A 23031-nucleotide genomic window follows, 5' to 3' on the forward strand; every position below is an offset into this window, starting at 1 on the left:
CGGTCTTTAAGAGCTGTTTAGTGTTGGAATTTAAAAAATGGCACTTCATGAAGAAGCAATTCACCCCAACATTCAAGTGTCTTCTAGGTCCTTTCAGATTCTTGCAAGGGGGTGGGGGGCGGGCGTCACGGTGATCTTAGGGGAAGGGCTTCACCGTGGAATCGGTGAAAGAAGTCTTTTCCAAATGGGCTTACTGGAAAAGCATGCCAGGCAGTGACCAAAAACAAGGTAGCCTGCAAAATGGATTTCTCTCATGGGGAGAGAGATCCGAGGGATTATCTCAGGTTTCTAACCAGAGGTGTTTGTGGTTACTGTATTTGGCCCACATGTGATTATACACTGGAACTCAGCTGGAAACCTCGGGGGGCCCTAACCATGAGGGGGGCAGGCAGTACAGAGAGACACCTGCTGGGGCTGCAGGCTAAGTGAGAAGGGCCCCGAGAATGTCAGATTACTTCACTCTCCCCAACAGCTGGATTTTCAGAAGGGGTGAGAAGTTGGGGGAACCCAACTTGAAAAGAGGACAGGACTAGTCGGACTGGCTTCTCACCCCTCCCCTCAGACAAATAACACAGCACTTGGAAGACTCAAATTAGATGCTTGCTTTGTAAAGTTTATTGACAACTGTTTGGTCCCAACACACAAAACAGCACTTGAACCACAAAAAAAGTGTTCAAACAAAGTAGACAGTTAAGAAAAACATCTTCCCCCAAGCCCGATCTGAAACAAACAGTGCAAGATGGGAAAGGGGGTTATGGTGATAACTTTTTGTCTTTTTTCTTTAAACAGATATATCTAATCTGGTACATCTTTCCACCCAGAAAGAATTTCTTTGTCTTAATTCTCATACATCATTTCGTCACATCATTTAATTAAGCCTCTGGATAAAAAAATAGATAGCAATCAGACTGGCCATTGTGGAGTACATCACGGACACAATGAGCTCACGCTGTTATTTCTTTTCTTATCTTCCAACAGTGACGGTTAGTCACACACACGTCCCAGACTGGCTGGCGACTCCAGCGAACGGTTGGGTTTGACCACACTCCCATGACAGCGCGCACCCGCAGGCTCTTCTTTGACGGTTGCCCAAAGAAACTGCTCTGAGACTGTTCCTCATGACTTGTAATGGTACCTCTGACGTTTTTAAAGTCAATCCTGCCCTAGGTGAGCAAAACTAAAGTCCAAGAGTGCAAACTCAGCCTTAAGAAGTCTCAGAATAAGGCAACTGAGGTTCTCGACACCAACCTTCTCACACTGGTTAAAAGCTTCTTAAAAAAAAAAAAAAATTGCACATCTGCATTTGACTTCCTGCCGTACTATGTCTGTAGGAGAAATGCCTTCATTCGGAGAGGCTTCGCAGAGGGCCACACTGCTTGCAAGCTTTTCCAGGGTTGTTCCATCTCGACTGGGGCCATGTGTGGAGAACTGGGAACTACTGGCTTCATCTTAAAGATTTTGGGGAACAAAAACCCGACTTGTAAAAATCTCTCTGGAGCCCTTGTTTTGTGGCATTTTATCAAAATGCTGGCTATGAAATCAGAGCCCATTTTCTGGCTTTCTAGAAATCACAAAATATAAACATTTCCCCCAAAAGAAACCATCTCAGTAGTGGAAGACCTTATGCCAACAGGTTCTTTCTGCTCTATGAATGAATCCGCCTTTTTGCCCAACAAATACAACCCATTGTAAATGTCAGGTTTCTCCAAGAGGGGTGAGAGACCACCCGTCACTGGATGCCTCCGCCACCTCAAGGCGAAGGTCATTCCACAGGGCAGTGCTCCCTCAAAGGCTGGCTTTTCCCAAATGCCAACATCAGACACCACAAAAAAACCAAACATGCTTCCAACAGCGAGAAGTAACAGTAAAAGCAGACACTATTAAAAGACACTGAGCCCCCCCCCGCCCACACACACACTCTCACACATAAAGCTTCCCAGCTACCAAAACCAGGTTTAAAATTACAAATACAAGGTTAAGATGATCAACCTTGGCCTTCACACGTAGAGATTGAATTTCTGTCTCTTCCTAGTGGAAAGAGTATCGATATCGCTCCTGTTAAAGCACCTCACCCCTCAGCTCTGATTTGTAATTTATGCATTTCATGCATATTTTAGAAAATCAGACTCTCTTCCCAACATTGCCGCTCGACACACAATACTGTGTGCTGGAATTCAAATGCTGACTTTAAATTCATGACACCAAGACCATCTCCTTTTCCTTAACCTAATCCATATCACACTGGAACGTAACATAAAAGGGAAGCTTAAAACATCCTCAACTTTCTAGAAAGCTCCTACATGGCACCCCGAAGTGGAAACAGTGTTAAAAAAAATTTGTGATGAAGCCACATTTGTCAACTACAGACATAGTTCAATAAAACAAACAAGGCACGCTTACAAGTCACATGGAAGCCAGGAAGCTTCATATCCAGCCCGAAAATACATTCTCCCCGCCTCGCCTGCCCTTCTGCTTCCGTGTGGGAACGCGCAGGGCCGCGGAGCAGGCTCTGCGGTATCACACCATGCACTTGATTCATACTGTCTGGAAACACCAGTAAGCAAAGGCTGAGAGGCTATCTTATGCTACATGTAAGATTCTACCACGGATGTGGCTTTAATGGCAGTAAAACCACTCCCTTCTAGCTGAGGTCTCACTGCTTTCTCCTTACGGAACACCATTACATTTCAGAATAATTAAGAAAAATTTGGTAAGCTGTATTAAGGATTCCTTAACATGCCAGGAGGTTTTTGGGGTTTTTGTTGTTGTTGTTGTTTTTTTGGTTTGTTTTTTCCAAATAATTAGAGGAGGAGAAAAGGAAAGAAACACTTCAGCTCTAAAGCTGTGTTCAATGTAAAAGAAACCAAACATTATGGGATACATCTGAAGATGAACTGGCTTCTAGGGGGTTTGCATTCAAACAGAAAAGGCTGTGTTTTTCGAACCCACTTTTGTGTGCAGAATCAGACAGTGTTTCCCCATCCTAATTCTATGTTCAAAACGCGAGTCAAAGCTTGGTTATAGGTGCAAAGGAAAAATTGGCTGCCAATTTTACTCTATTTTTGGGTTGCTTTTTGGCTGGGCTTTCCACGGGGTCCTTGCTGGGCAGTGACTCTGAGGTTTCTGAGGAGGGGCAGGGAGGCACTGGGACAGCTGCTGAGATGCCAGAGAAGCTGGAGTCCGAGGCTGGGCTGTTGTTCTTTACTGGTACTGGAATTTCAATTTTCTCTTCTTGGTTTAAAATCATAATTTCTGTAAACACCAAAAAGCAAACACATTCAGTTCTAGGACCTGCAAGACGTGTGGGGTTTTTAGTTTCTCCCTCGTATCATCTCAAAAAATATTTTTAAAAATCACCCACCAAACATCACGCCCATGCTGCAATTTACATATCAGCTATGTGGCCAACACGTCACGTGAGTCAGGTATTTATAAATAAATGGCGCCTCAGCTCTCTCTCCCTGGGATTACAAAGTTTTAGAAAGCTTCACTTTGGGCTATAACTCAACGGGCAACGGTGCAGAAGCATTTTTTCCCCAGTTTGGATTCTCTGCCCATTCACTGTGTCAGGTCGTTAAAGACCCATGAGCCTCATGGGACCTAAAGACTTTCCCATGAGGAGGGGCCTCAGTGTCAGGAAGCCCCAGCGCGTTCCGCTGACGGAGGGCTGTGTCCTGCGTGGATCTAAGGCGGACAGAGACAGGGAGAGAAGTGCACAGAGGCGGTGAAACACAGCCATTTTTCCTGCAGTGTTTACAGGCTGCTCTTTCTCTGGCCGAGCCCCGAGTACTGGGCCTGCTGCAGGCAAAATGCACCAAAGCCGCAACCCCACGGGCGCACTGCTATCCGTCTCGCACCGGCTCCTGCCGTGCCTCCCAGAGGGGCACACTCCTGCTTCTGTCACACGTTACTCTTCCAGTGGCAGGTTTCCCTACCTCCTACTCTCCCGATAAACAGCCTCAGTTCTTTCACTGGGCTACACGAGGCTGTCTGGCTTCCCCCTGGCAACAGTAAGTGGAGTGGAGAAGAACCCATTATGGCAGACGAAGGCGACAGGGAAGGTGCCTCGACAGAGCAGATGGGCCACCTCTCCGGAGGTCAGGTGATAGAGCAAGACAAGGGGCCTGGGGTTCAAATCTCAGCTCGGCCACTTCCAGTCCGGCAGCCTGGGGCCAGCGTGGTCGCTGGTGGCAGGCCAAGCTGCACCCTCCGTCGCCCGCCCTGCAGGGCTGCGGTGAGATGAGGTGTGAGCGTGCCTGGGAGCCCAAGTGCGGGGCCGGCACCAGGCGGTGCTCGCCGCAGCCAGCTTCACGTCCCTCCTCAGCTCCCTGTGCAGGGCCCAGAGCTCAAGTCACAGATGGCCCTCCCTCCCCTGCTCATACCCCTCACGAGGCCCCGACCTGGAGCCATCATTCACCTCTACGCCGGACCAGAGCTGCCGTGCACGCACGTGGGGTACCGGGTGTGCCCATGAGCTGCTGCACCTTTATGCAGGCAGGCAACACAAGCCCGGGAAGCCCTCCACACACGCCTCTGTGGGCTTCACGGCCCAGCTGAGTCATCCCTCCAGACCTGCCGTTGTTCCCGGGCTGGAGGCTCCCCAAGCCACCCTGGGCTGTGAACCCAGCTTTGCAGGAAAACTGACCGGAAGAGAGGGTCCTGAATAATCGGCGCAGGTATACTTGTGCCTGAAAATATAGTTTCTCCCCACCTCCGTCAAACTTTTCCCTTACCGGCATCGTGCTTTGATTTTTTAACCCAGAGAGAAAACCCCCGCAACCACAGTGCATCCTACCAGAAGGCTCTTGAGGGTGTTCCTCAAACTGAATGAGATCAGCAGATTGGAGGATGACAGGATCTGGTCTCAGCTGAGGGGACGGCAGGCACGAAGGGACGGGTGCACACAGAAGGTCCACAGGGGAGTCGTTGGTCAGGCGGAGAAGCTCCTGCTCTATCTGGTGGGGCCCTAGACAGAGAAGGCAGGCCGGGGCTCGACTCAGGACAGCAGTCTATCACAAGTCTGTGCCTGAGGCTTTCTGTCTCATCCTTCAAGATGAAAAAGGCCAGGAAGTATTCAAGAACTCAAGGTTAACAACAACAACAACAACAAAAAAGCCATTAACAGAAAGGTCTGGATCACTCTTTGGTAAATGAAATGCCACAAGCCAGGATCTCCTGATTTGTGTTCTCAGGAACAGCAATGCCCCAAGGGGCAGAAGCCAAAAAAAAAAAAAAAAAAGGTTCCACAATCAGCATCCAAAGAGAGGAAATAAGTCCTTGGAAAGGGGTATAAAGTAGTTAAAATGAGTAAAAGCTCTGAATCCTAAGACCTGGGCCCCAGTTCTATCACTCCCTCACTAAATGATCCTGGTTAAGCTCTTTAACCTCCTGGAACTTGGGTCCCTCATTCGGAGACGGGAGGTAACTTCCCTGCAGGCTGTGCTGACAGCTGAGGGCGGGAGCTCCATTCCCATGCTTTATAAAACGTGAAATGCGTCCTCCACATACAGGCCACAGTAACACTTCCAATTAGTGATTACAGAGTCATACAAAGATAAAAGTCTCATATGCAGCAATGGATTCAAAAGTCTTTCAATAAAGTTACAATTGCTACAGAGCTCAAATTAGTCGATTTCTATCTACAAAGGCGGCTCCACATAAAATCTGAGTGGATCAATGTTGTTTTGCGTATTATTTATGCATTATTACCAAGTCTTTCCCAGGGAGGCCCTGTGACAAAGACTCTCTCGATCCAACTTGAGCCTGGCCCTTTTGTGTCCTCTTCTCCACTAGGCCTTGACCTTGGCCTTCCGTGTCTGTCCGGTCCTTACCAAACCCAGTCTTAGGCATCTTGGGAAGTCAGTTCTTCGAGTACTCCCCACCCCTGCTCTCTGACCAAGGCCCTCATTCCTCCACCCCTGATGTCTTCCCCTGGGTGATGTGCCCCCCCACCTCTCCCCTCGCTCTGCTCCTTGATGAAAACATCCCCGTTCATCCTTGTACTCAGAGTTGACTTCCATCTCCCTCCCTGTGTGCAGCAGAGTTGACCCTATTGCAATAGTCTTAAAATACTGCTTAACAAATGTCAGAAAAACTTTTTCCTCTGAAGTCTGAACTGGGCTGACATACTGTCATTACAGGGGTGTCAACATCCTTCAAGAACCTGAACCAGGAACCATAAAATGCTATGAAATGCAGGCTCATTTTTCTGTTACCAACCGAACACCAGGCTGCTTTCGAGAATACATGAAGATGGTCCACTGTGGTCCTTGCCCCCGCCCACTCCCAGCCCACACCCCACCAGTTCTCCGAGAATTTCGCAAGCTTGGCTGTCTTGTGCCTCGCTTACCATCGCTGCCTGCTTCAAGTTCGAGTTCCACGGCTGTGCGAGATTCGGGCACCTCCGGGAAGCACTCTGTGGCCAAGGGCTGGTTTTCAGGATGGGTGGGGGCAAGCCCGAGTGAACTCAAACGACCTGGGGGACCAAGAGCAGCCGTCAGAAGGAAAAGTCAGTGAGAGAACCGGGATTTCTGAAGCAGGGAGGGGATAGGTGCTTACTTACTTTTCATGTCATTTTTTAACACTACAATTCTCTTATGACCATGTCCTTTTATCCAGACCACCTGCACACAAGACATACTACTGGTTAAGCAGTGGAAAAGGAGGGGAAATAAACCCTAAATCCAGGAAGAACGGGACCTGTTGCACTGACCTAAATATATTAGAAGTTAGAAACTAATGCCAAGGAAAATTTTTCTATACTTTCTTTAGCTTCTAAAGTAATAGAAGCTGGCAGAGACACGCCTCTTACAAGAAGACGTGTAGTCTAAAAATGGTGAGACTCAGCTTTAAAAATATTCTTTAGGGCTCTCAGAAAGACCATCTCCCCAACACAAGTTCTGGTCTGTTAAAGGAGACAGTTCTCACACAAGAGTCCTTCCTATTTTCTCCAGAAACTAAATATACCCTAAGAGAACTAATGGGGACCTTCCAGACCCCTCAAACTAAGCTCCTGGTCCTAATCCTGAAACAGAGTCCTCTCTTCAACTCCTCAGCCAAGCAAGAGTGGGAGCAGAGGCCCCTGGCTCCCAGCACTCCCCCACATGCGTCTGCACTGAGTCCCAATCTCAGCCTCCCTGGGTCCTTCACTGTCTCTTGCATTACTTTCAAGAGGGTTCGGTCTCGTTATCACTCTCACCTGGGCTCCGGCCATGGCAAGGGTCCTCACCAAGCTCCCTCCTCCCCTCCTGCTACTCTGGACACAGCAGTGACACTGGTGCTTTTCACACACAAACCTGAGGCTCCCCACTTCTCTCCTCCAGGTCCTTCTGCTCACCCGGAGGAGCAAGGCCCTCTTTAAGTGAGCTCTCACTGCACTGGTAGGTCCCTGCCTGGTTTTTAATGCCCTCAACGTTCCACACTACTTGTCACTGCTTTGCATCTGCTTATGCAATCTCCTCTGCCCAGAATGTCCCCTCTTCGTCACATGGTTCATGTCTATAAATCCCTGACATCTCGGCTCTGGAACAAACCTCGAGCCTGGGCATGGGCCCTGCCCGTGGCCCTCCTCAGGGTACCCATGGAGGGCTGCGCTGACCACACTGCCTCGTCACCTGCCAGGTGCCCTGACTGTCCATCACCTGACACCTTTCTGAGGAAGGGGCTGCAACTTACTCACCTGGCATATACGGATTTAATAAAGGCTTGCACAATCAAGCAGAAACGCTAGAATCATTCCTTTAATGCCAACAGTACGTTTTTCAAAATGCCTGCCATTTCATTAGCCTGGCAGCATTTCATGACTGTGTTCAGGAGAGTGAGCCTGGGGCTCTCCAGGAAGATACTCTCCAAGAACCTCCGAGAATACCCACCTGAGGGATTGCTCCCAAGAGCTCTTCCACACTACTGTAGCCATAGGTCTTGGGTTGCAGTGTTTCTCCGACATACTTGGTATAGGCCATGGAAAACTCATGGAGAAAAAGCTGCTGGTAGTGGTAAGTATGAAGTAAAGACCGCACGTTCTTGGCAAACAAATACAGGTTCGTGAGCCTCACACACTCCTCTGTCTTATCATTAGTGAAAACCTGGTTCAAGAGAAAAACGCAGCATTAGAGACTTCCAGAGTGGGACGCCTGGGTGGCTCAGTTGGTTAAGTGTCTGCCTTCGGCTCGGGTCATGATCCCAGGGTCCTGGGATCAAGCCCCATGTCTGGCTCCCTGCTCAGCGGGGAGCCTGCTTCTCCCTCTGCGCCCCGCTTGTGCGCACGCGCTCGCTAACAAAATCTTAAAAAAGAAAAAAAGAAACTTCCAGTGACTAGCCTTGCCCCCCCCACCCCGCCCCCTCCAGGGAGTCTGGGCCTTCAGCTGAGAGTGAAAAGGTGCCAAGTCAACTTGAAAATGGGCACTAAGCTTGGGAGGAGGGGGCTCTCATTCAAGGATCTCCTCCCACAGAAAGTGCTACCTTAGAGCAAACTTCAATTCTATCTGTGCATCTAAGATGGCAGAGGTCTGGGGAAATAGCGTTGTCAGAAAGGAAGGGAACTGGCCGATATGGGGTCTCAAACAAAAGGAGGCAGTGAGGCGGGGAGACAAATCCTCAGAGTGAGAGGACTGCATCAGACAGCAGGGACTGAGGCCAATGAACCCCCTCGCCCAAAGTGGGGATCCAAGGAACTCTGCGCTGCAGGATGACCACATTAGTCTTCTTTAAGGGAAGAAACCCCGAAGTTCTTCTGTCCTCAAGTAAACAAATTTCTTTACCATAAACCTTTCCAGAGTCTTTAATGTGCACTGACAATCTCCAAGGAAGGGATATTTCCCAACCCAAGCTGGCCATGGAAAGCCTTTTGTCTTGGATCATCCATTTACGCTACCTAGAACCACTGTTCACCTTAAAGATAATTAACAGAGCTCTGAAAATGTTGGATGTGATACTGTGAGGACAAACCAGAGCTGGACAGTAGTTAGAGTGGGAAAAATAGTTTTTATTCAAGAACTACTGCAATAAAAGGAAAGAACCTCAGTGCAGAATTGGGCTCCATTCTGAATACAACGAAGAAAAGTGAGGATTTATAGCTAAGGAGGGAGGGGGTATTTGTGGATGGAAAATTACCAAGACATCCAAGGTCGCAGTCTAGTGTAGAAGGCGGCTCCCAAGAGCCTGGCCCGAGTTTGGCCAAGGAGAGAGCTTCTGTCAATATCTCTGAATTATTTAATTATCAATCACATGGTTATATGGTAACAATGGGATAGCACTCTTTTTCCACTTTGCTGGACTTTACTGGTTAATATCCTATTTAGAATCATTGTCTTTTGGGGGACTGTATTAGTTAGGTTTTTGGTGTTAAAGTTGCTTTGGCTTCATAAAATCAAGTGGTGAGGTTTTTTGTTTTTGTTGTCTTTTTGTTTTGTTTTTAATATGGCCTAGAATGGTTTTTAGAAAGTTGGGAGTAATTCTTTTATTTTTTTTTTAACTTTTTTTTTTAAGATTTTATTTATTCACGAGAGACAGAGAGAGAGAGAGAGAGAGAGAGAGAGGCAGAGGCAGAGGGAGAAGCAGGCTCCCCATGGAGCAGGGAGCCCAACGCGGGACTCTATCCCAGGACCCTGGGATCATGACCCAAGCCTAAGGCAGACGCTTAACCGACTGAGCCACCCAGGCGTCCCTGGGAGTAATTCTTTAAAGTTAGTTAAAAATCCAACTGTTAACAACCTATCTGGTCCTGGTGTCTTTTTCACTGGTAAAATTTCAATGATCTTACAGCCTCTCTTGTGGTAACTGGTCTAATTTTTTTAAAAAGATTTTATTTATTTATTTGACAGAGAGAGAGAGCACAAGCAGGTGGAACGGCAGGCAGAGGGGGAGGGAGAAGCAGGCTCCCCGCTGAGCAAGGAGCTTGACGCGGGACTTGATCCCAGGACCCTGAGATCATGACCTAAGCCAAAGGCAGATGCTTAACTGACTGAGCCACAGGCACCCCAACTGGTCTAATTTTTAACTTCTTGGGTCAATTTTGATAACTTGGCCAGGGGAGGGGGGGGCTTATTTACATCTGTAATATTCTCCTATGATTCTTTTCATCTTAAGTGCTATTCTTAAAAGAGTACTCGGGTCACCAGCCTTCCTTTCTGACCAGTGTCTGACTGATGACAGCCCCCCTCCCTGCCCCCACACCATCCATCTTGTCAGAAAGCGCTAACAGTAGCAAACTGCAGCCTGGTGTAGCATGAAAACACCCCAGCTCAGGACTCAGGAGGCCGCGGCTTCCCTCTTAGCTGGGCACTCATTTGGGCAAGGTGCCTGCAACCCTGCTCTGACTCGGTTTGTTCAAGTACAAAATGACGGACTGGTCCCTTTCCGCTCTACACCCTCTAACCCAGACCGTCAGGTGCCCAGGAACAGTCCAGCAGATCTCAGTAAGATGGCTCTACAGAACCGTTAGCACTCGTACCTCCACTAAGTAGGGCAGACTCTTCAGAAGTTCAGTCAAGGTCATGAATCCATATTCACAGGGGTTGAGGGGAGCACTGTGGGTAGTTTCATAATGTCTCTTGAGCTCATCGACAGAAAGGTGGGAGGCTCCTTCCCAAGACATCAGCAACACCAGTAGCTGGGCAGTGAGGGCGCGCAGGGACTTGCGGTTGATCAGCTGAATCTGTTTGCCCGACTCCATGTCAGCAATCTGGGGGAATAAGAGTCCCAGAGTTTCCCAGCTCGAGAGCGGCACACTGGGCCACGGCTACCTGACTCAGCTACTATCCTTCGGGCTAGGGAGACCAATAGAGGGAAAACCTCTACTTCCTTCTCTTACCCGTAAGTGAGTGTGTGAGTTTGTTTTCGGCTGCCGTGGGACACCAGAGTGGGAGCTGTACCCTCCCTTTCTGCTGGTCCACAATCAGACAGCCATCGATACCAGCCCTCTCTTAGGGCACTCATTCCACTCCCCTGTGGAAGGAGGGAAGACTGGCCGGCCGACATCCAGGGGCCCAAGACCCTGAACTGAAGGTTTCTGCGCTCAAGGCGGGAGTCTGGACTGCAGGTGATGGTCCACAGGGCTGCTCTGCAGACTGACTCACCCCACCTTTGTGTCCCAGAGTAGACTGAAGGCCCACTCTGACTAAAGGCACCCGCACTCCTCTAGTCCATCATCACTAGCCAGCAAGTGGGTATTTTCCTATTTGACTACATGTCTCTCCCTCGCTTCTCGAGGAGATACAGGGTTGGAGTGATGAAGTGCACTGGAAGGGGGACCTTCTGGAAAAGACACAGGTTAGCAACGGGAGACCAAAGAGCATGTGAAGAAACAGGCACGCGCTAACCAAGAGCTGCAGGTCTTGGGCAGAGGAACAAGTCTGTGAACCGAGCCGCCACTGGACTTAAAACAGGCAGAGCTTCAGTATGCGCGTGCTTAGGTGCTGGTACGCAAACCAAGTTTACTGTTACAGAACTGCCCCCTGTCTGGTTTCCCAGCCAAGACCACAGGTCTCAGTGCCTCAGTAAGGGCTGGGTAATCACAGGCTCGTACTCCCTGGGGCTCTGGGTCCTCAGAGGCAGAGAGGTGAGTAGCACTTGAGAAACCATCACAATCCCAGTGTGTCCCTGGTTTGGACGCTCACCCAGAGCCAAGACAGGAGGTTAGTGCATAGGCCCCCCACCCCACTTATCATGGTGACAGATTTGTGGAGATTTCGAGGACAGAATTCCTCTGCAGACGCAGGGTTTAATCAATCAACAGATTCAAGCCTAGGGGAATCCGGGCCATATTCTCAGATGCCTGGACCATTGCTACAACTCCAGCCTTTCAAGGAGAAAAAAATAAAAACCTGCCCTTTTGATGCTTAGAGACAGCTCCTGATTCTGAACCCATGCTATACAACCGAACCAACTGGGGAGCTTACAAAAAATGCCAACGCTCAGAGCGCACTGGGACTGATTACATCAGAATCTCGGAGGCAGCGGTGAAGTCCGGGCATCAGCATTTCCCAGAGGCTCCTGGGAGAGGCTGCAGCAGGCAGGGCAGCACACCAGAGCCCCTCCGATCCCTCCCCATGCTGACTGCTGACGCTCCAACTCCCCACTCACCCACCCTCGCTCATCAAAATCTCTGGTCACAGCTTAGACCTGCAATCCACTGGAGCCCACCACTGCCTTCACACGCTGAGTGACGGAGCATCCAGGGGGCCTATCCCACCCCATGGCCTTTCCGTTCCTCACCCACCCCATCTCCAGGCACATCCTCTCCTACTCGATTCCACTGCAGACCCCCATTCCCAGGGCACACTTGTGATTACCGGCTACCGCCCACTTCCCATGTAGCTCATGCAAACCTCCCACGCAGGCCGCACGTGAAAGGAAGCCTGGGGGCAGATGCTGGGGTGGGAGACCGGAAAGAGATTCCAACGATCGGCTCTTCTTAACCCCTTCTCCAGCTTCACCTGCATGGACTCCCATGTCCTCCCAATTCAAGTCCTCTCCCTTCTTTACATGTTCCTCTTTCATCCACCTTGGCGCTGATGGGCCATTAATTCATCGCCTTTCTGGTCATATTCTGGAAGCTCCCTTGTCCCTGTGTCTTTTCTTTGCACCATCTGGCAAACTCCCACCTTCAGCCCAACTGTCTGCTTCCCCTGCGCCTGCACCAAAGCAGCCCTGCGCCACTGAGCGTCCCCACGGTAGTGCCACGGGCCCTGCCATCCCCCTGCGGAGCTCCCCCTACTCCCAGCACCCCTGCCTGAGGTCCCAGCGGGTCCCACGCACCACGGTGGCCACTTCAACTGTGAATCCTGTCTCTTTCAGGTACCTCCCTCCTCTTCCCAGGGAAGAACATCAAACTTACTGCCTCCACCCTCCACTCCCTCCCTTTGGTCACAGAACTAATATCAGGGCTGTGCCTCCTTCCACTGAACGCCGATTCCCAGGCCTGCCTCCTCAGGACCCCCACCCTGCCACCCCGTCTCGCCTTTGGGTATTTATCTTCTCTTCCCCTATGGCTCTCACACATGCTCAAGTCTCTCCACTGAAGCAAAGCAGCCGCCAGAAAGTGCACTGGCCCACTCCGTCCTGCGGTCTCCTCTCACCATGCTCTCTCCTCCCTCACAAGCACACAAGCCGAAAAGCTGTCTGCATGACCGGTCACCATTGTTATGTCCCACTCCTCCTGCCTCAACCCACTCCGTGTGCCTTTCTTTGGTCTCCACACACTGATGCTGACGCCGTCTTGGCCAGCAACCCTAAGCCCCCCCACTTAGCTAGGCCTGCAGGTCACGCTAGCCCCTGCCTCACCCGTCCTCCCAGCAGGCGGCACCGGGAGTGCGCCACACTCCTAGTGTCCTTCCTGCTCTCCGGCAGCTCCTTCTCGGTCTCCTGTGGAGGTTCTTCTCCCTTTAACCAGACAGTACATAACTGGATTCCTTCCAGATCTGTAACTGGGGCTGCCCCCACTAGGTACATTTTCCCTTTCACTTCTCCCTCCTTATAGTGAGTTTTCTTGGTCCCGTGCAGGAGGCAGCTTGAAATGGTCCAGCTGCTCTACCTGGGACGGGGAGGGTCAGCTCAGCCCAGGGCAGGATGAGGAAGTTAGCCTCCCCGACCTCCTGTTAACAGCAACAAAGACAGCTGTGAGCCTAGCCTGCTCCTGAATCTACTCAAGTCTGTCAGAATCTGGGAGGGGCAAGAGATCTGTGATTACAGTCTCCCTACAACTTCAGAGACCACAGTCTGCTTAGATGGATACTCCTGAGAAGAAACACCCTCAGATAAAACAGAGACCTCATCGGCTCAAAGGGACGTTACTTTGGCAAGGCCTCTAAGAAACACACAAGGGCAAGTGCAGAACTCTTACCTGTCAAACCAGAGTCAGCTCCTGCTACCTAGTAACGTATTAATGGCATATGAAGCACGTGCAGTGAAGCGGTGACTAGTGCCAGGGGTGAACGAGGAAATGCTAAGCATAGGTAAACACCCCGGGGAAGATGCTGCCGCCACGCTTTCATCCATGAAAGTAAAAATCTGCTCACCTTTACCACATGGCAGAGTTTCTGTGTTAAAGCCGAAATTGAACTGACATCGTAGTCTTGGAGACGAAATGTGTAACCAAAAGTTTTAGCATATTCCGTAAGCAGATCTGTCATCATAAGGCAGTTATCTTTTTGGGACCGAAGGAGTTTGACAAACTGGGCAGCCAAAGCTTTGAATCGTTCCACCTCTGTCAAAGTGAGGATCTTTTCTTCTCCACATTCCAATACCTTGGAAAACACACAGGAGGAGGAAGGCGAGAGTGAACAAGTTGGGATTGTTCAGGGAATTCAACAGCATATAAACATATACACTTAGTAACTAGGAAGCACTCTGGTGTTCTTTCATGGATATAGAGCTTCAGTTTTGCAAGATTTTAATACTACTGAAATGCACACTTAAAAAAGGGTTAACCAGGTAATGTGTATTTTATCACACACGAGAAAAACTTTAAAAGCACTTTAAGGGTCAAAAATAGTAATGCTAATAAAATTAACAACAGAAATCTGGTTCAACTTCACAGTGGCTTAACAGCTAAGCATTCGAATCACCTCATATACTCATCCCCACTGCCAACCTAAGACATTTGAAAAGTATGGCGTTAATGGAAGAATATTCCATTTAAGAAATCGAACTATTTAATCTTTTTTTTCAATAATTACCCTGAAACAAATTTGAAGGATGATTTCTTTCTTTACTGAAGGAAAAAAACCCCACATTTACCTAAAAATATTAACGAGCCAACAACCTAGCTTCTCTGATCAAAATGTTTAAGGTTTTCCTATTTCCTAACTCACTACTTCCCAGGAAAAATAGACCTGGAAAAGAAAAAGTCCCCTCCCATATTGTTCAGAAAAATATAACTGCAATCTCTTCACTCACTTGTAAAATATCAGGTATGGCTTCAAAAAGTTCAAGTAGTTTGGTGAACCCGTAGTATGCGAGTTTGCACTGCCGGCCAAAGTGGTGGTGGTAGGAAGGGATAAATTTGTTAAAGGGCATCCGGAAGTGCGGCTGGTGCCGTAGCAAATCAACAACATCCTTGGAGAACTGTTTTGTCCTTTCTATTTCATCCTGGGTACGCTCTTACAAAAGAAAAAATAAAAAAATAAATCAGTCTTCTTCCATTCATTTGGATTGCTGGATTAGTCCTATGCACAGATGACATGAAATAACCATCTTTGCCTTCCAAACACCCACAACCTAAAACAAATAGGTTCATGTTCTCTCTGTGCAGAATGGTTTTCAAACTCTCTTGAGGGCACACCACCAGGAAGCTAGGAGACTATTATGGTATACTGTGAAGGACACATACACACCCATGTCATTTGGCCTTGCAAGCTGGACGTATTTTCTCTAGCTCCCCGTCCCCCACCCCTATCCCGTATATATGAGCATGACACATATCCAGCTCTCTGTACTTGAAAAAGTAACCTAGACATTATTTCTATAAAACTGCATTTCTGAATAGCCACACACTTTTTGTGTCTTCTTCTGATCTTCAGTTAAAATTGCTAGCAGAAGAGAGTACAGGCAACAAAAGTTTAACAAAAATACAGGGGAGAAAAAGCTTCAACTTTAATTTTTGTTTCTATTCATTTTTAAATGAAAATCGGAAAACTGACACTACTCCAAAAGCTTTGGAGTATTATGATTTCATGAATGTCAGCGTTCTGCAGGAACACAAGTTAAGAAGCACTGATTAACGATACTGGGAGAACAGGACAGTAGGTAGATGTAATTTTACCTATCTCAGCTCCCAGACTTCAACCGGAATGACCGAAATGTGAAAGATGAAACAAAACATTTGCTTGGATCTTCTTCCTTCGCAAGAATGCACAGTCAAGTAGCTCAGTTAAAGAGAAGAGACAAGCAACAGCCATGGTAACTGACTCTCAGCTGGATAATTATGGTGACAACAGCCACAGACAGGCTGAAGAAGGCATTTCAAGAAAGTGCTGCTTATGCCCTTCTTCTCCCTACAGTGAATCCTAAAAAACCAGTTTGCTTTTCTTGTTGGCAAGTTGCTGCAGCTGCTCTGAAGAACCTCAGATCCACTGCACAGCGATAGTTCTCACAATGCACTTTCCATGGAATCTTCAGGAACCATGGAGGTGGCGGAAAGGATATAGGAGTCCATGTTAATAAGGTAAACACTGAGGGCGCCTGGGTGGCTCAGTTGATTAAGCGACTGCCTTCGGCTCAGGTCATGATCCTGGAGTCCCTGGATCGGGTCCCACATCGGGCTCCCTGCTCGGCAGGGAGTCTGCTTCTCCCTCTGACCCTCCCCCCTCTCATGTGCTCTCTCTCATTCTCTCTCTCTCAAATAAATAAATAAAATCTTTAAAAAAAAAAAAATAAGGTAAACACTGAGATACGCAACTGTCTTCCAGCATATTTAAGTCAACATACCTCTCTTGGGGATACAAATCACCATTTCATTATCTTGTTGGGACAAGCAGATGGTAGTGTCTGGTATCTCTGACACGATATCGATCAACTCACAAACACCATATTCGGTGACATCCCAGTCTTTTGAGAAACACCTAGAATTTAACCAGGAAAATGGGTGAAGAATGAGAAATATCCCTTGCTAAATTAACTTTTAAGTCTTCCTTAAAAATGCTAAGCAGAAAACGTTAGATAATTATTTTAAATTTGTGGGGAAAAAAAGTGTTTTGAAATATTTGCTTTCCTTTTTTTCCCCCTTCTCATCAACTCACCAATGATAAGCCTGTGAGAACTCCCTTACAATGACCTGTTTGCTGGCTTGGGATTTGAGAAGTTTTAGTAAATCCTGAGTAAAGCGCTTCACCTGGGCCCTGTGGGTAAGGGTCAACAAACGTTTGGAGCCCATTCCGAGAATCTGCAAATCAAACACTTCGATTATTTATACTTGTCAGACCTTGGCACGTACTGACTCTCTGGCTGATGGCATTCTCTCTCTCTCCTGTTACTGCTCTCAGAGAACAAGTCCTTTTATACATGGTATCTGCATTTTCAAACGCATGAAGATCAACGGAACGTAGATGGTCAAAATGAACAACTGCTCAAGTGCCTGGGACCCCCACCCCCTTTTTGTTTGCCCTTTATATCCCTTCTCAAATAGTCATGAGTATACAAATAAAAAGCATATTATTAATCTGGGCAACTAATTTTGTCTACAAAAGACAGCTAAGGTGTTCCAGGCCATTTTATAAGTGGGAAGCTGTTTTATAGGTAAGAAGCTATAGAACACTCTACATTAATAGGGCAAAGACTCCTTAGGAACCAATGCTAGGCCCCAGCCCAGGAGCTGGTCTTTAACTCATTGATGAGAGCTAAGCCTGTGTTCATGGCAGCTCCTCTGTAAGAGTGAACAATCCTGGAGAGGCCTGGGCTAGGAAGAGGAAGGTGAGTCTACAGAGATTAGAAGGAAAATACTCCTCAGTGCTCTAAGGGGTTCCTTCTTTATGTTTAAACTCACAGTTTTCTAGAAAAACTGAGAAGCCACCTTGAATGAGGTTACCAGCTATCCTGTTTCCTGGAAGGAGCCAAAGCCACGGAGGAACATTCCCGTCCTTAAACAAGTAATCCTTAAGCTTTCCTTACCTGCAATACATGAGGCACGGCTTCCAATAATTCTATCAGCTTGGAATATCCATAGTCTGATACCCGACACTGCTTTGCAAAATGGTGGTGGTAGGACGGGATGAAATTACTAATGGGGATGACACAGGACGGTTGGCTCCTCAGCAGGTCAATCACTTCCCTGCTGAACTGGATCAGCTGGGGGTTGCCCACAGGACTTTTAGAACGCAGAAGCCAAGGGTCTAGACAGGGGGAGAAAAACGGAACATGCCTAAGATAGGATTTCACCCCTAAAAGAAAGTTAACTAACGTCACCCTCCCTCGCCTGAGCTCAACCATGACCAAGGAGATGAGACCAAAGGGCTGCTTTACTTCTCAGTGTCTATACTCAGGTCCCATATAATCTACGGGCTAGCCCAACTTCTTTATGGGCTGGCAGATGCTTTACTACTACTTCTCAAAGTCCTGTAGTCAAAGTAAAGCATAGTTCAGCAGTGTTAAAGCAGAAGTGATATTACACAGGACGTTTGCAGCTTATAAACTGGTTGTATTTCAAAGATTCATTTGTAACTTGGTCCCATGGAACATACTTTCCCACAGAAACAAAGTTATAGATGGGCAGCAAGCAGGTAGCCCAGAAAAGCCTAACAAACCCGTAGGGAAGCTGAAAACATTGCTCAGGGAACCATGGAAAGCGGTAACATAAAACTAGCTGATATAAAACTAAGAAAGAGGTTCTTGCATTTATCTTGAATGTCCATGTAATCAAGAAAAAGTTTTAATTATGAAAGTATAATCGGATGGAAACCTTTCTACAAGACTGGCAGGCTAACGAGAAAGGAGAAAGAGCACAAGTATATGGGAGCCTGTGTGGTCTAGGACTGAGGGGAAAGGCAGGAGAAAGTGGTAAGCAGCTCTGATACAAACATTTTTCCTTCCCTGGTAATCCTTACCTTTCTTGCCATACAGGGAGGAGCAAAGAGGAAGTGTTTGGGGTCAAAGAGAAGGACACACCCATAGGAAGGCAACAATTTTCAGTGCTGTTCCCAGGTGGCGGGGTTAGACACCTGCAGCCCAGGGGAGGCCCAGAACGCAGAAACTCACCCAAAGCTAGGTTTACATTGCCTGGTCCTTTACACTGGCAGCTAAATCTGTTTTCATATTTATCAAAGTCAGAAACGTTGACCAAAATGAATTTCAAAGGTAAAACTGCATTTAGAGGTATTTCTTTCAAATATGTGAAACGATTTTTAAAAGGCCAGTCAACTGACAAGCCAAAAAGCTTCACGAAATTAGGTAGGGCTAAAGAGATTGTAACTGTGAAATGTGGGTTTTAAATTTTATTACGGAATTTATGCTGGTCCTTGCAAAAAGTCTGGTTCTGCCAGATCTTCAGCACTTTAGAGAGTAGTTTCAGTTTTTAAAAGATCAAAGGAGACATTCACGGTGCTTTGCGCTTGGCAAACAGTGCTGCCATACAACATAAAAGCCAGCAGGCTCCTCTCACGGTAGCCAGTGGCTCAGAAAAACCGAAAGCCTGACTCCTACCCGTGTTGGGAGGCGGGGGCTTGTTGTGAATCCATTTGACCACTTTGACGCCATTCTGTGCAGTGGCAATGTTGACACCTGGAACACAGGTGATGAGGTGTTCCAAGGGAACACCCCCTTGAGTCTCCTGCACTACTTCCAGTTCACCAAACTCAGCAGCGTAACAATCTGGAAAGCTGAAGTGGGGGAAAAGAAGGCTAATCAAAATAATGGAAAAGCAAAGCACCTGCTAAACTGAAATCTTTAATAAATCCATTCATAAACCATTTCTCCTTAAATCCTCAGGATCTGGGTTTGAACGTGAAAATTCAGGTCCCAGGGAGGGGGGAGACCATCACTGTGGCATTGACCTCTTTGATGCATTCTGAGGATACCAGAAATACCTGGACAATGTTCCAGCAGAGGGTGTGAGAAACAAGGCAACTGGGTTCCAAGCCAGTTATTTATACCTGCTTAAGGTATCAATGGCTTTAGGGCAAACTTTGTCCCATGCTGGCCCCTATATTAAGTGTACCGCGTGGCCCACGGGATGATTACATAGCCTTCTGAAGAACACCTCTCTCTCAAGCTTTACAATCTACTGCTTGAGGTTCTGTACACCCTTGCAGCACGCATGCATACGTCTAGTACAGCGTTTACACTAATCTCATCTCTGTGGGGAAGAAACGTTCCTATTCATTGCTTACATTTCTAAAAATCAGCACACACACAAATTTTTTTCCCATTTCAGATATACTTTGACTGCACGGTGCTAAAAATGTTAGGATGAAGCATTCTATAATACTCGCTTGGGAAGAGGTGTGGGCAGAGGGCAGACTTTCTAGAAAGAGGAGAACCAAGGCATCATATCTCAATGGCTTTGACATGTTCACCTTAATAAAGGCACAGTGCCCTCGTGAGTCTGCAGAAGACTATGAACCTGGGGTGCAAATGTCTTCAACGAGAGAATCACAAAAGGAATCTTATAGGAGTCTGGATCAAATTCATGCTCACTACAGAAAAGAGAACACAACAGTTAGCTGACTTTTCTCCGTGGTCTAAAACATTTGCAAGGTAACTGTAACAGATATTCCATCACCTTATACAAAAGGATAATTTCTAAAGGGAAATGAGTGTTATACCTGAAGTCCTTATTGGAACAATGCTGTCTGCAGACAGGCTCATGATATTCTAACTCTTCAAATATAATTGGGCTGCAATTCGTCGAGGAGCCATCATGTGACTGGGAAGACCCCAAGGGGCTCTGCCGGGCCTGACTGCTCGGTAGGAGACACACCAGTCTGCCATTCCCTTGTTCACGGATTGCGACCGTGTCTGTTAATTTATATAAATCCGACACATTCAACTTGTGTCCAAACCTAAAAGCGAGGAAAAGGAGAGATAGGCTGATTTAGAATGTTTCTCTTTGATTATACAGCAATGCCTATGTATCTGATGAAATAAAGGGCTATTGCCAAGAATGGTTCCTCTGTCTCTTCAAAAGTAAAACTGGAATAATTCTACTATAAATTCATTCACTACCAAACCAGTAATGCTTGGCACTTCTTCGAGTCACCTCTGGCTCATTGCCCATTAGTCACTATGTCATTTGGTACTTATTCCTCGAACCCTGCAGTTTCTGTAAATGACCTCACCTAATTTTCTGAGATGGAAAGCTATCTGATAATGACCTCTTTCATCCTGGTTCCCCCAAGCTGGAAATCCCTCTGTATTACCTACCCCCTCACCATGTCTGCTCTCCTCCCTCAGAAGAGGTGTACTTCTTCCCAGCTACTCCCTCACCTCATCTATGCCTCAACCTCATGACCCACACTCCCTGAGGCTCAACTCCTCAATCATCCCCCCGACGCAGGTCTTTCACACTTGGAGCTTAAAGCCACAAGGTGTGCCTGGGTGGCTCAGTAGGTTGAGTGTCTGCCTTTAGCTCAGGTCGTGATCCTGGGCTCCCTGCTTAGTGGGGAGCCTGCTTCTCCCTCTCCCTCTGCCTGCCGCTCCCCCTGCTTGTGCTCTCTCTCTCAAAAAAGAAAAGAAAAGAAAAGAAAAAAAGGCACAGGGTCAGAAGGCAGACATGTTTGAGTTCACATCCTAACTCAACCTGTGTGGCCTTAGTCACCTTCTAGAACCAATCCAGGCCTCAGCTTTCCCAAATGCAAAATGGGAATATAATACCTACCTCACAGGGTTGATATGAGGATTAAATGTTATGTCTGGAAAAAGCTTGGCACACCTTAAGCGCACATTCAACATTAGCCGTTCCAGTGGTTTCTTCCCAGGGCCCCACACTGATGCTCACACGTCCCCCTGACCAAACGCGGTCTCACGCCCTCGCCCTCACTCACGCTGTCTGCCCCTGAACACATACACCCCTGGTGCTCTCACTCAGTCCTGTAACCTCGTCGTGCCTCTAATGGAAACAGCTGCTCTCTCGGGAGCTGCTCTGCCATTTCACCATCCAGTCTGTCAGCCTGTTCCCCCCAGGATTTTATCCACAGGACTCTGTAGGGATGGCTCTCAAGTCACCAGCAGCCTCCTCCTCCCTGCCAAATCTCGCACCATCCCCACACGTCCTGATGTCACCCTCACCTCTGGGTTCTCTCCCACTTCCCGTCTCTGGTGGCATTTCATCCAGTTCTGTCTTTCTCTGGGTTCCCTCTCCCTCCCTATCTGCTCCCCTGTCTTTCATGATCCCCTTTAGGAAAATAACTGCCACAACTCTGTATCTCAAGTGTCCAAAACCAAGGTCAAAAATTCACTGTACCTCCCAAACATGCTTTATTTCTCCATTTCTGGTTTAACCATACAACCATCCTCCCAGTCATCTGGGGCAAAAAACCTCAGAATCAAAATGACCTCTACTGTTTCCTTGCCGGCTGCATAAAACTAGTCACCAAGTCCTGTCTCACTGACGACTCAAACTTGGGTGTTCCAACAGCATCTGCCCAGGCCTGGGGACTGGTGTCTGTCCCTCCACTATCTCCCTCCCTGCCCTGTCCATTCCATTGCAGACGGAACCATCACCGGAAAAATCTTCCTGAAGCGTGGTTCCCGCCACCACACCTCCCCTCTCCCTCCTCGACTCAGGGCTCCCACGGTTCACAGAGTAATAGTCCCAATCCTTGTTCCTTCTATCCTCGTAGCAGTTTCTCCTCCCTGCTCCTCCTTTAGAACAGTTTTCTTGGTTCTATAATGATCTGTGAGTGTTTTCTCTTCCCTTCTAGACATAAGCTCCTCAGGGACAAGGGTTGTGTCCTCTCAGCTCTGCGTTCCGCACAGAGCCTGACACTTTCATTCCACTGATACTTGCTGAGCACCTACTAAGCCCTGGGCACTGAAGAGACCATCCTAAGTCCTTGTTGTCCTGGAGCTTACAGTCTAGAAGGTGTTCAAAAATGTTCACTCAATGAAGAACAAAACTCATCGATCAATTGGAAAAAAAATGAAAGTACAGCTTTAGGGACTGAGGTCTAAATTTAGTAAAAACGAAAGTTATGTTAAAATCAAAATCTGGTTCTGAATCTGCATACCATTGCTTTTATGTCTTTTCCTCCACCAGGCTGGAAATTCCTTAAGACTAGCTACGACAGCTTTATGCCAGTCACTAATCAATACAGGAATTGTGGAAGCTGATGATCAGTATTGACTGGATCAATGAGGAAAAAAAATAAACCTAACTTACTTTTTTTCATAGAGATCTGTAAATTTAAAAAGAGGCAGACAGCAGGCAGGAGCATCCTGAAGAATAGACATTGTTTCTGAACTGTAAAACAAAATTGCACTCAATCAGAGAACAGATGTCGTTGGACATCAACAGATGATTTCCAAGTTGTATTTAAAAAACTGAGCTCATAAAATTAACACAAAGTACAGCTGACCCTTGAACAACATGTGTTTGAACTTCAC

General features: G+C 47.5%; 1 protein-coding gene across 6 annotated transcripts in view; it reads right to left on the bottom strand.

Annotated features, from left to right (window-relative positions):
- Nucleotides 1-601: 601 nt before the first annotated feature.
- Nucleotides 602-23031, bottom strand: part of MARF1 (meiosis regulator and mRNA stability factor 1) — a 39198-nt gene continuing 16768 nt past the window's right edge. For all 6 annotated transcript variants that reach the window (XM_032392197.1, XM_032392195.1, XM_032392194.1 and 3 more), the window contains 15 exons: nt 22808-22888; nt 20253-20489; nt 20004-20123; nt 19132-19307; nt 17605-17825; nt 16737-16879; nt 16426-16559; nt 14896-15098; nt 14016-14243; nt 10451-10681; nt 7872-8084; nt 6563-6623; nt 6350-6475; nt 4796-4966; nt 602-3252 (listed from right to left, as the gene is read on the bottom strand). In XM_032392197.1, coding sequence (XP_032248088.1) covers nt 3008-3252; nt 4796-4966; nt 6350-6475; nt 6563-6623; nt 7872-8084; nt 10451-10681; nt 14016-14243; nt 14896-15098; nt 16426-16559; nt 16737-16879; nt 17605-17825; nt 19132-19307; nt 20004-20123; nt 20253-20489; nt 22808-22888 — 2590 coding nt within the window. In that variant the 3' untranslated portion in view covers nt 602-3007. The remainder of the gene's footprint in view (nt 3253-4795; nt 4967-6349; nt 6476-6562; nt 6624-7871; nt 8085-10450; nt 10682-14015; nt 14244-14895; nt 15099-16425; nt 16560-16736; nt 16880-17604; nt 17826-19131; nt 19308-20003; nt 20124-20252; nt 20490-22807; nt 22889-23031) is intronic.

Source organism: Phoca vitulina, unplaced genomic scaffold (assembly GCF_004348235.1).
Source record: "Phoca vitulina isolate PV1807 unplaced genomic scaffold, GSC_HSeal_1.0 scaffold66, whole genome shotgun sequence".
In the NCBI taxonomy this organism is placed as follows: Eukaryota; Metazoa; Chordata; class Mammalia; order Carnivora; family Phocidae; genus Phoca; species Phoca vitulina.